This window comes from Garra rufa, chromosome 18 (assembly GCF_049309525.1).
Source record: "Garra rufa chromosome 18, GarRuf1.0, whole genome shotgun sequence".
Taxonomy (NCBI): domain Eukaryota; kingdom Metazoa; phylum Chordata; class Actinopteri; order Cypriniformes; family Cyprinidae; genus Garra; species Garra rufa.
The window spans coordinates 28,330,469-28,343,126 of record NC_133378.1 but is presented as its reverse complement, the minus strand read 5'-3'; the positions used below and the strand labels follow the sequence as shown (position 1 = coordinate 28,343,126).

At 37.7% G+C, this 12,658-nt stretch overlaps 1 protein-coding gene across 2 annotated transcripts in view; it reads left to right on the top strand.

Moving 5' to 3' along the window:
- The window catches only part of camta1a (calmodulin binding transcription activator 1a), a 466,321-nt gene that overhangs the window by 439,254 nt on the left and 14,409 nt on the right, over window positions 1-12,658 (top strand). For both annotated transcript variants that reach the window (XM_073823111.1, XM_073823112.1), the window contains 4 exons: window positions 8,769-8,929; window positions 10,474-10,664; window positions 11,473-11,551; window positions 11,644-12,001. In XM_073823111.1, the coding sequence (XP_073679212.1) occupies window positions 8,769-8,929; window positions 10,474-10,664; window positions 11,473-11,551; window positions 11,644-12,001 (789 nt within the window). The remainder of the gene's footprint in view (window positions 1-8,768; window positions 8,930-10,473; window positions 10,665-11,472; window positions 11,552-11,643; window positions 12,002-12,658) is intronic.

The following is a 12,658-nucleotide window of genomic DNA, read 5'->3' as shown; positions in this document are numbered from 1 at the left end:
TTGCTTGTATAAAAGCAATATTATGCTCTTTGTTTGGTAGCTCACTAATAAAGACAGAATACTATCATTTCCCACTGTTCTTCGCATGTGATAGACAGTAGTGCAGTGTATGATTAGCAAATTGGCATGTCATGATTCAGTCATGGAAAGTCTTTATCCCTTTATCCGTTTCCTTCAGGACTGGAGTGTTTCCAGGAGGGTAACCCACATGTTAACCCATTTAATCACTTGTATCCTTAATGCCAAAGCAGCATGTACCAGTCAGCTGACGGCATTTCCTCCTGGAGCTTGAGCTTTCTTAAACAGCAGGTCACCTGGAGCTGAAAGTTCAGATCTCAAAATCAGGGCAGAGGAACTTAACCCATGTTTTAACACTCCATTCTTTTTGTTACACCTGTTTTGTTTTGTGTGCATGCCGTGATAGCATAGATCTCTGCAGCACCGACAGCCAGTTCTTGCTCACGGCACTTTTGAAGTCTAGACTAAAAGAGACTTGATCTGTGTAAGCATTCCTATTGTGGGACAGGAAACTTGCAGAGGCCTCAGCAGTGGGAAATAGTGCTGCTGCCTGTGGTAATATTGCAGCAACAGACATGGATTGAAATATAGAAATGTTTCTAACTGTGTGTATTTAAATAGAACTTAATTGGTAATGTCTATTAACACTGAAATAGTTATTATGGATAAGCATATTATCTTTCCTTATGCTTAGAATGCATACTTCTTACCACAGGATGGCAAAGTATATATGTGTCCTTGTGGCAGAAATACACAGTTGAAGTCAAAGGTTTACATCTGCAAAATGTTAATTATTTTACCAAAATAAGAGGGATCGTACAAAATGCATGTTACGTTTTATTTAGTACTGACCTCAATAAGATATTTCACATAAAATAAATTTACATACAGTCGAAATATAAATAATAGCTGAAAATAATATTTTATAAAAATTAACCTGTTCAAAAGTTTACATACTGTACACTTGATTCTTAATACTGTGTTGCCTGAATGATCCACAGCTGTTTGTTTTTTGGTTTGTTTGTTTGTTTAGTGATAGTTGTTCATAAGTCCTGAACAGTTAAACTGCCTGCTGTTCTTCAGAAAAGTCCTTCAGATCCCACAAATTCTTTGGTTGTTCAGCATTTTTGTGTATTTGAACCCTTCCCAACAATTACTGTATGATTTTGAGATCCATCTTTTCACATTGAGGACAACTGAGGGACTCATATACAACTATTACAGAAGGTCCAAATGCTCTCTGATGCTCCAGAAGGAAATGATGCATTAAGAGTCAGGGGTGTAAACTTTTGAACAGAATGAAGATGTGTACATTTTTCTTATTTTGCCTAAATATATATATATATATTTTTGGTTCATTTAGTACTGCCCTTCAGAAACTACAGAAGATACTTACATGTTTCCCATGAGACAAAATAAGTTCAATTTACCCTGATCTTCAATTTAAAAAAAAAATTCAACTTAATGCATTATTTTCCTTCTGAAGCATCAGAAATGCATAAGAGCAAATAATAATGCTTAGTACACTACAAATACATTTACATATTTATGTGCTTAATAAATATGCCATGCAATTGTATTTTTTGACATGCTAAACTGATATACATGAAGTCAGCTGAATCGGAACAACTAATTTTGTACTTAATGCACTTTACTTGTGCCCAAGTAGTTCTGAGGTCCAACTAAAGTTATACTTAATTTATAATTATATTTGATTGTGCTGAAGTGGAACTATTGCAAGTATACTTCAGGTACTTCATCTTGCATTTTATATTTATTAAAGACTGATATTATTCGAAAATCATACAACACTCATCAATAGTGACATTGAAACACATTTTAGACTTAATATTAAGAAATGTGTATTGTGCACAAGTAGTCAGTATGTCTCAAGCAATATGTCAGTAAATGTGTTAGCAAATTTGAACTATACTTAGTATTAAATAAATGTATTTTAAATATATTACTTTTTTACTAGAGATGTCAAAATGAAATAAAAATAACTTTTTAATATTAAGTAAAACCTGGGCACAAGATTTTTAAAAATCTGTTATTTCTGTATAATAAACGTCTTTTAAAATGAAAAATCATTAGTGATCCTCACACCTGTTGTGTTTGTCTGTTAATTTTCAGTTGAGATTTATATATTTTGTCTTTCTAATTTAGCAAAAGTTCAGTCTTTTATTCTGAATACTATTATTTTATTAGCAGTCTATTTAACATTGTCATTACTTTATGGGCTGGTAATGTGTACATGACAGAGCAGTACTGGAAATGATCCATTACCCTAGTTCATAGTTTATCCTCATGAAGTGAATGATACTACTGATGTCTTCTGTTCTTGAGATGAGAGGGTGAATGCAGATGGTGGTCTCAGCTGGGAGAGCCTCTGCCAGCGTCACTCCCCCTCTCCTCCACTAAATACCAGCCTACGTCAACCAGCAGAGCTTAACTCAGGAAGGGGGTTCTCTAGAACACCATCATTCTGGAGAGCTGGGGTATTATCCACCACCTGATGGCCATGCATGGGATTTTGTGATGGATGAATGATTAAGAGTAGCAGCATGCTGCCATAATGCTCTATGAGCCTGCAGTATACAGTTTTCTGTAAGCATTGAATACTCAGATTATCTACTACATACGTTTGCCAAAATATGCAATATAGAACAGAGAACACACTGGCCGAATTACTGTATCCCACAATCCAATGCACTCAGCATGACCTTTTATTTTGTAAGTAATATTTTAGTTATGATTTTTATCACATTTTTTTTATCATGTCATCAGCTTGCCAAAAGTTAAGATGTTTTAACACAAAATGGAATGTATATATGAAAGCAAGCATTATGTATCTCATTCAAATGGACACTGTAAACATTAATGAAACAGAAAGATGATAACAGATACACCCACATAGCACTTATATCCTTCTTGCATAGAATTATATATTAATGCAGTACATTATTGCAGTGGTTTACTGCAACAAATGAGTGCAGTCCAGGTGTTTGCTCCCACAACAACATACTCAGCATTATAAAGAGTGAAGTAGACAAAGTAAGACTCTGCTAGCCTATTTTGTTGAAAGACAGAGCATTAGTATCACTGTGATAATTCCAGGTGTGTGTAGTATTTTTGTTTGTGTATATGTGACTCTATAGACAGAATCCTCAAAGATATAGAAGCAGTTCTTGAGCTGAAAATAAACACACACTCAGAGTCTTCAGCTCCTGACTCATCAAGTCTCCCACAGGAATAAATAGTGAATAGACCCTTAATGAAGTTCTCTTCTCATTGAGCTGTCTATCAGCTCGCTCTCTTTCTCAGCCATTACTCCCCAGGATCTCTCAGCTTGCATACACAACCTATGCCTGACGTCCATGAACGTGACTCAGTGCCCATGAGTCATTATAAGAGCAGGAATGAAAAAAAGAGGAGAGAAATTTACAGTTGAAGGTTGGATTGAGACAGAGGCTGATGTTAAAAAGCTTAAACAGGAGCTGGAGGCCATGTTGGAGGCAGTTTAGGACAGCTCACACAAGAAGGCAGTCTCTGGAGAGACACACATGGTGACATTGTCTTAGGCCTGTTTCACACATACTGTGAGTAGCAGTAATAGTTAATTATCATTCACGCTTAGAAGTATCCCAGATATAATGCTGAAAAGATAGTTTCTGTATTATATTGGCACACGCTGAACTCAGCAGAACACGATGCAATGCACAGTAAACACTATGTTTTGAAATATAGGCTTTTTAAAGCAACGTACTGTTCTTACCTATTATTTGAAAAAAAAAATCTGTTCAGTAAATTTGGCAGAATCCAGATGATTTAAAGGATTAGGTCACTTCCAGAATTAAAAAAAAATCCTTATAATTTACTCACCCCCATGTCATCCAAGATGTTCATGTCTTTCTTTCTTCAGTCAAAAAAAAGTTTTTTGAGGAAAACATTTCAGGATTTTTCTCCATACAGTAGACTTCAGTGGGGATCAATGGGTTGAAGGTCCAATTTGCAGGTTCAATGCAGCTTGAAAGAGCTCTACATGATCCCATCTGAAGAATAAAGTTGTTATCTAGGGAAACGATTGGTCGTTTTCTAAAAACATATAAAAAGTATACTTTTTAACCATAAATGCTCATCCTGCACTGGCTCGACCTCACACATTACATAGTAATGAAAGTCAGGCACCCTTTACAAAGAAATGTAAAACAACGTCAGATGATTTTGAAGTTGGAGAAAATGGAGAAAATGGGATGACGTTTTTCGACCTATTTACCTTTTTAAACCAAAGTACACAGACGAAGAACTAACCAAGCACAACCACAACTTGATTACGTAATGCGTGAAGATGTAGATGCACATCACAGAGCCAAGACGAGCATTTGTGGTTAAAAAGTATATACGAAAACGATCGATTGTTTCACTAGGTAAGACCCTTATTCATTGCATTGAAACTGTAATTTGGACCTTTAACCCACTGGCTCCCATTGAAGTCCACTATATTGAGAAAAATCCTGGAATGTTTTCCTCAAAAACCTTAATTCCTTTTCGACTTAAGAAAGAAAGAAATGAACACCTTGAATGGCATTGGGTGAGTAAATTCTGAACAAATTTTTATTCTGGAAGTGAACTAATCGTTCAAACATTTCATAGCCACATGTTTTGGTATGAATGCAGTTCTGTGTAGTTGAGTTCCCTAATTTGTCTTTGGTCCAGTTCCCCAAATACATTTTTTGACACAATCAAGTTTTTAATCATTCTTCCAAGGGCTGCATAATTAATCATATTTTACCTGTGGTCACGATTTCTGCTTCTTGATTAAGCATAATCGTCTGCAGGATAATCATAATTATCAGTTTAATGATTATCGTGTAGCCCTAATTCTTCCGATAACCAATTTATACTTTATGGTCATTATTAAAGGAAGTAGTGTGTGCTAATAGCTCAGGAACAGAAAAGGAAAATTATTATAAATATTGGCATGTTTGTAGGTTCAGTTCACGTCATTAAACATCTGTTCTCAGTGCATATAGGCTGCCACATGTGTAGTTTATGGAGAAATGGAAAGGTGTTCCACGTGTCACCGTGTTGCTTCAGCTCTGACTGGTGGTCCCTTACTTTTCTCCGCCCCCCTGCAATGTGGCCCCTCCCCCTAACCCCCTCTCCCTCTGCAGTGTACGTGTGTGGCATTTTGAGCACACTGGCGGCAGCAGGTGGAGATGACATCATCTGCACTGCAGCAGACTGCAGCACTGTGTCTGAACAAAGACATGTCAATGCTGCTGCTAACTGGTGCTGCCACACAGCCTCTCTCTTGGCATCTTTAGTCTCTAGGTCACTTACTTTCTTGTCTCTCTCTTTCTCTCTCTCTCTCTGGCAAGGTATCTGAATAAAGTTTTAATGCTGAGTGCAGGGAGACTGTAGCCCACTGATTTAATAAGTCATAGTTTAAATGAAAATAATAATGCAAGTCCTCACCCACCAAGGTTTATTAATGTTGTTAAGGTTTTGAGGCTGGTTTAAGAGATTCGAACAAATCTCAATAATAGCTATTCCTGCAGATTTTTTCCTGCAAACTTAAATGAAAGCTTTTACAGATAAAGTAACCACAGAGCAATGCCCTAGCAACCATTTAGCAACCTAGAGTCATGGTGGCGAGTTTTGTATGGGCTCTTTTGACCTTGATCAATAAAAAACACTCTACACAGCAACTACACAGAACACCCTGGAAACTATATAGCAATGTGCTAAAAAAAACAATATACAGTGGTGGCCAAAAGTATTAGAACACTAGTATTTTCACCAGCTAAAATTGGTTTTAAGTCAGTTATTTCTATCTTTTGCTGTAGTGTGTCAGTACGAAATATCAGTTTACATTTCCAAACATTAATTTTGCCATTAATTGTAATAATCCAGTGAGATTGTTGTTTGCACAAGGAGCCGTGCTCCACACAGAGATCTGATCTCATCATCATCCAGTTTGTCTGGAATGAAACGAAAAAGCAGAACAAACTGAAGCAGACTAAATCCAGAAGAACTGTGGCAACGTCTCCAAGATGTTTCAAGAAACCTACCTGCAAAGCTACCTGAAAAACTATGCACAAGTGCACCTAGGGCAAAAGCTGCTTTAAACTCAAAGGATGGTCACACCAAATGTTAGTTAATTGATAAAGAATATCTATTTATGACATTATTTTTGACATCCTCATTTGACAGCATTTTTACACAAGGGCTTAAAACTTTTAACAAAACTGTAGCTTTGCAAGTAGGTTTCTTGAAGCATCTTGTAAACGTTGCCACATTTCTTCTGGATTTGGTCTGTCTCAGTTTGTTCTGTTTCTTCATGTCATTCCAGACAAACTGGATGATGATGAGATCAGATCTCTGTGTGGAGCACTGGCTGTTGTCAGACTCCTTGTGCAAACAAAAATCTCACTGGAATATTACAATTACTGGCAAAAAGAAAAGTTTGGAAATGTAAACTGATATTTCCTACTGACACACTACAGCGAAAGACAGAAATAACTGACTTAAAACCATTTTAGCTGGTGAAAATACTAGCGTTCTAATAATTTTGGGCACCACTCTATTTAGTATACGTGCTGTGGTGTTCTGAAATGAGGAGGTGAAGTCCTCAAAGTTTTCTTGTTTTTGTTTTAAATGTAAATGTTAAATGTAAATCCATGTCCCAGTCACATTTTCTTGGTTAAATAAACATTACTTACACTATCAGAAAAATAAAAAAAACAATTCTATTTTATGTTTTTACAGTGTAATCAATATTCTATTTATTAAAGCCAAGTATGAATCTCATCAAGTTTTTAAGCATTTTACATTATTCTTTGCTATTCTTTTTTTAAATATTGGTCACAGGCATGGAGATTCACTTAGAAAAAAAAAGGTTGATTACTCATTAAAGATCAAGTTTTCATACCATTTTAAGTCGTATTTTGATGTAACAAAGTGATTATATCTAAATGTGTTTACATGCTTTTTAAATTAGTCTTCCCATTAACACCATTATATTGTTCATTCAGACTGATTCACGAACACATAACGCACACAAACAAAAGAGACGGGTGTCACAGTTATACCAGGTAGTACAAATAAAATGAAATACAAATAAGGGCAAGACTAAACCAACTGAACATGAAACAAAAGGGGGAGACAAGGACTAAACCAAAATGACTAGAAACAGAAGGGGAGAAAACACTGGGAGAACAGAACAGAACAAGACATATTCCTGACAACGGGATTTATCGCATAAACCAGTGATATCCAATCATATAGTCATGGAGGCATTGTCTCCTTTCACATGACTTTCCTCAATTCATTCTCAATTACCCCCCACCAAACTCACTACACCCTTTAGCCATTCTGTTAAAACTTAATGGACTCAGAGGAAGAGATGCGGACTCCAGCTGTAACTTTACCTGCTGCTGCCACTGTCAGACAGTGTTTCTTCTGTCCAGCTTTCATTTATTTTAGTGAATTTGGTACTTAAACTTACTTTATTAAGTTGCCTAGGCAACATTTCTCTTTTTCATTTAGATTTTTTAGATTTTTTTAGATGCAATCTAATATGTATGATTTTATTTTTAGCTTTTTAAAATAGTTTTAACAACAACTGCACTGGTGTGAACAGACTCAGATTCTTATTGACTCTTGACCATGTTTGTTTGAGTTTAATGTTAATTACAATATTCCATGACCTGTCGTTGTCAATGACTGCTGTCTTTTTGGCAGCCAGACTCATACTGAGTTGTCAAACATTGTCAGTTTATGTACATGACTTCTGAATGCCACTCCGGACATTTTCAACAAGCAGCCAAACAATATCTGCCTGCTTTGTGACATTAATGACATTAAAGTGCAAAAGACACAAATGTTGCTTGCTAGTATGTTAACACAGGTATTACAGATTAGATTTTTCCATCTTGCACTTTTGCCGTCTCTCAATGCCGTCTCTCAATGTGCCCGTTCATCAAAAAACTGACGCTAGAGCAAACCACAGCTCAGCATGCCCCTGTCGCTTGGTTACCGCGCAGCAGCAGGTTGCCACAGAAACAGGCTTATCAGTGCGAGGTACATACAGTTGTGAGTACCGGTGCTATGGCTCACCTGTGCTGGTCTAAGTACTTTACATCTGCATCTCTGATTGACAGATCACATGGCCATATGTTTCGTGTGTTCAGTCTATCTGGATTGGGTTATAAAGTTACTTTGTAAGCATTTAACTCACACTGCACCCTAGCAACCATTTAGAACACTATAGCAACCATATACCAATGCCCTGGGCACCCTTGCTTCGTGGTAGTGAGTTTTGCACTGGCGGAGAATGTAGTTATGAAATATAAATGCAAAATAAATTACTGTAAGTGTATGTTCTCTGCTGTGTTTCTGAATGTGTTGATGTGCCTCATTACTGATTCCATTAATTTATAATAATGACTGCAATTACGGAAATGGTGATTGATAACATCAGACTCTGAGTCTTGATTGGATACCATAAGGGTAATGACTGAGTTTAATTAAACTTCCAGTATAGAATTTTGCTTGGGGATGTGAGCTGAACCAAAGAAGAATTTATTTCAGACCTCGCTGAGATACAGTGTAATTTACAGCATCCGTTTTCTTTGAATTGTACAATCAGTAGCTAATTTGCATGTTTTACTTGAGTGTTAAACTAAAGTTGGAACCCAAGTTTTGTGAACTGCTGTAATTAAACTGATATTAATGTTCCTCTGCAGATAACCAGTTCAGAATGTCCATCCTGGAGCGGCTGGAACAGATGGAGCGCAGGATGGCTGAGATGGCAGGTCAGCAGCAGCAGGGCAGCGGAGGAACAGCAGGGACTGGAGGGGGAGGTGGAGGAGGAGGAGGAAATGGAGGTGCTAATAGCCAGTCTCAGGTATAGCAGCACATCAGTAATTGTTATGTGTGAGATTAGAATGTATTTTAAATCAGCAACAAGTATGTTCAGTCATATTTTAAAGGGATAGTTCACCCAAAAATGAAAATTCTGTCATTAATTACTCACCCTCATGTCGTTCCAAACCAATCTTCGGAACACAAATTAAGATATTTTTTTATGAAATTCAAGAGCTTTCTGACCCTGCATAGACAGCAATGTAATTCCCACATTCAAGGCCCAGAAAGGTAGTAAGGACATCAAAAAAATGGTCCATGGTCCAATTTTATTTTATTCTACTTTTTTGGGCCTTGAACATGGAAGTACTGTTGCTATTTATGCAGGGTCAGAAAGCTCAAAGATTTCATCAAAAATATCTTAATTTATGTTTTGAAGATAAACAAAGGTCTTCCCTGCTGAAAAAAACAGCATATGCTGGTTAGGTATGTTTTGGTGCTGGGATGCTGGTTTTAGCTGGTTTATGCTGGTCCTTTGCTGGTTTTTGCAGCAAAAACCAGCAAGGGACCAGCATAAACCAGTAAAGGACCAGCATATACCAGCTAAAACCAGCATCCCAGCACCAAAACATACCTAACCAGCATATGCTGGTTTTTTCAGCAGGGTTATGTGTTTGTAATGACATGAGGGTGAGTAATAAATGACAGAATTTAAATTTTTGAGCAAACTATACCTTTAATAAAATGGTGTTTATTAAAGGAGAAGTCCGGTGTTATATTGACCTAAAGTGTAATGAATCATGATACCGAGTGTGAACTTACCTTTCATAGCTCATCTCGGCTTGTCCCCTTCACTCCGAAATCTTGCGCTAGTTAGCCGATGTTAACAACAGGTTGTCTTTGAGGGTGCATCGGGCATCGGACTAGCCATGTAAATAAATCACTGTTTTACACCATTTACGAGGCACAAAGTAGCTCCACACTTCTTTGGTAGACTTCCAAGGGCCCTGACATTTAAAACGAGACATTGAGAACTTTGGAAAAGCACTGGTAGTTTATTTACAAGAAGATTTATACAGACAGTCCCTTCAGGAAATTTACCGTTCGCCGCCATCTTGAATTTAGTCATGATAAGTCGAGTGACGAGCAGGAAGGAAACTACAACCTGATAAGTCACGTGAGTACTCGCGTTACTTTTGGACTGGAGTTAGTGCAGACAGTTGGCAGTTGCACGGATGTCGGACGATGAAGCTACTGAGTTTTATGAAGTAGTAGTTTAGTTTCCTTCCTGCTCGTCACTCGACTTATCGTGACTAAATTCAAGATGGCGGCGAATGGTAAATTTCCTGAAGGGACTGTCTGTATAAATCTTCTTGTAAATAAACTACCAGTGCTTTCTCAAAGTTCCTCTGTCAAACTGTTGAAGATGTTTTCTTAATTTGTTGTCGTTTTTTTCTGTTTGCATGTGTTTTCTTAAGTTGGAGCGTGTTGAGCTCTCTCAGCCACCGTAATATTGACTATTGCAGAAAGCAGTGGATTGTGACGTTAAGTTTGTGATGATGTCAGGCCCTCTATTTTCTTCTGCAGTGTATCTCGGGACAGGCAGGAAGCTCTTTTGAGAGTCGTGTGGTTGTTGTTTGTGAGAAGATGATGAACAGGGCCTGCTGGGCCAAATCTAAACATCTGATTCACTCCAAGACCTTCCGGGGCATGACCTTGCTACACCTTGCTGCAGGCCAAGGCTACGCCACCCTCATCCAGACTCTTATCAAATGGCGGTAAGTAAAGAGCAGTATCGGGGGTTACGCAATACAAGTAACGTGAGATACGTAATCAGATTACTTTTTTCAAGTAACTAGTAAAGTATCTTTTAAATTACTTTTAAATTTACAAGAATATATGTGAGTGAGGTGCAGAGGGAGAAGCACTTTCTTCAGTCTGAGGCTAATTAATTCACTTTTGGTTTTGAAAGGGTCTTTACAATTGCCAAAAATATAACTTTTTTGTTGTTATTAAAAATAAATTAACAAAGCCCAGTTCAGTTGACAAAAAGTAATACAATAGTCACAGTAATAGACAAAGTAATTTCCCCCAGCAGTGCTTAAACAATAGTTCACCCAAAAAAGACCTTAATTTCTCTTCAGAACACAAATTTAGATATTCTTGATGAAATCCGAGAGCTGTCTGACCCTGAGTAGACAGCAATCCAACTGAAATGTTCCCAGACCCAGAAACGTAGTAAGGACATCTGTAAAATGGTCAATGTGACATCAGTTGTTTGTAACTTCATAAAAAATTACAGTTGAACCACTAATGTCACATGGACTATTTTAACAATATCCTTATTACGTTTCTGGGCCTGGGAACAGTTCAGTTGCTTTGCCATTTATGCAGGGCCAGAATTTTGATTTCATCAAAAATATCTTAATTGTAGTTGTGTTTCGAAGATAAACAAAGGTCTTATAGGTGAGTAATTAATGATGGAATTCTTATTTTTGAGTAAACTATTCCTTTAAGAGATCTGTCTACTTTTGTTATTTCCCGTCATTTCTAACCACGAGAAATGGTATTTGATGTTTTAACCAGCACGAAGCATGCAGACAGCATTGATCTGGAACTTGAGGTGGACCCTCTTAACGTGGATCACTTCTCTTGTACTCCACTGGTATGTTCTTTATCCAACTTAGTACATTTGGCAACTCATCTGTACCTTTTTTGCTTTTCTCACATCCATTTTTCTCTGTTTCTTTGTTGTAGATGTGGGCTTGTGCATTGGGTCATCTAGAGGCAGCTGTGGTCTTGTACAAGTGGGACCGGAGAGCACTGGCCATCCCAGACTCTCTAGGACGCCTGCCCCTCTCCATCGCACGCTCCCGTGGCCACACCAAGCTGGCGGAGTGTCTGGAGCAGCTCCAGAGGGAGGAACAGCAGCAGCAGCAGCAGACCCCGACTTCCTTACCCCCAAACTCTAGCATGTCTTTCTCTCCCAACCCTGACATCCCCACCTCCAACAGCTGGATGGTCAGCTGGGGCAGCGACAGTATAGTGGCTCCCAGCGGGCAAAACACTGGTGCAGCCACCACAACTACAACCCCTTGCACCAACCAGAACCCTGGTAAGAATCTCTAAAGCAGTTACAGTTGAGGTCAAAAATTTACATCCCCCATTTCAGAATCTGCAAAATGTTAATTATTTTACCAAAATAAGAGGGATCATACAAAATGCAGTTTTGTTTATTTAGTACTGACCTGAATAAGATATTTCACATAAAAGATGTAAAAGAAGATATTTTGAACAATGCGGGTAACCAAACAGTTGACGGTCACCATAGACATCCATAGTATGGGGGGGAAAATACTGTGGAAGTCATTGGCTACCATCAACTCATAGAGGTTGAGGGTGAGTAAATGATTACAGAATTTTCATTTTTAGGTAAGCAATCCCGTTAAGGGGGCATATTATCTTATAAACATACACATCCTATATGTATACTATGTATGCTACCATTCAAAAGTTCAGACTTTCCAGCATTACATATGAGACAGATTTAGGAGGGGACATTTTAGGAGAACTCACTAAATTGTAAAGACTACTTGCTGAAAAACGACTGCTTGTAGCTCATTACTGAAAAAGCTGCACTATTGAGAAAACAGATGAACTTGCTCTGCTAAAAAGATTATAGCAGATTTGCTTGCTTAATGTAATACCTTATTACATTCACTTCAATGAGCAGTACTTGCTGCACAATCTAATTCCAGCTGTCTTATGTTTT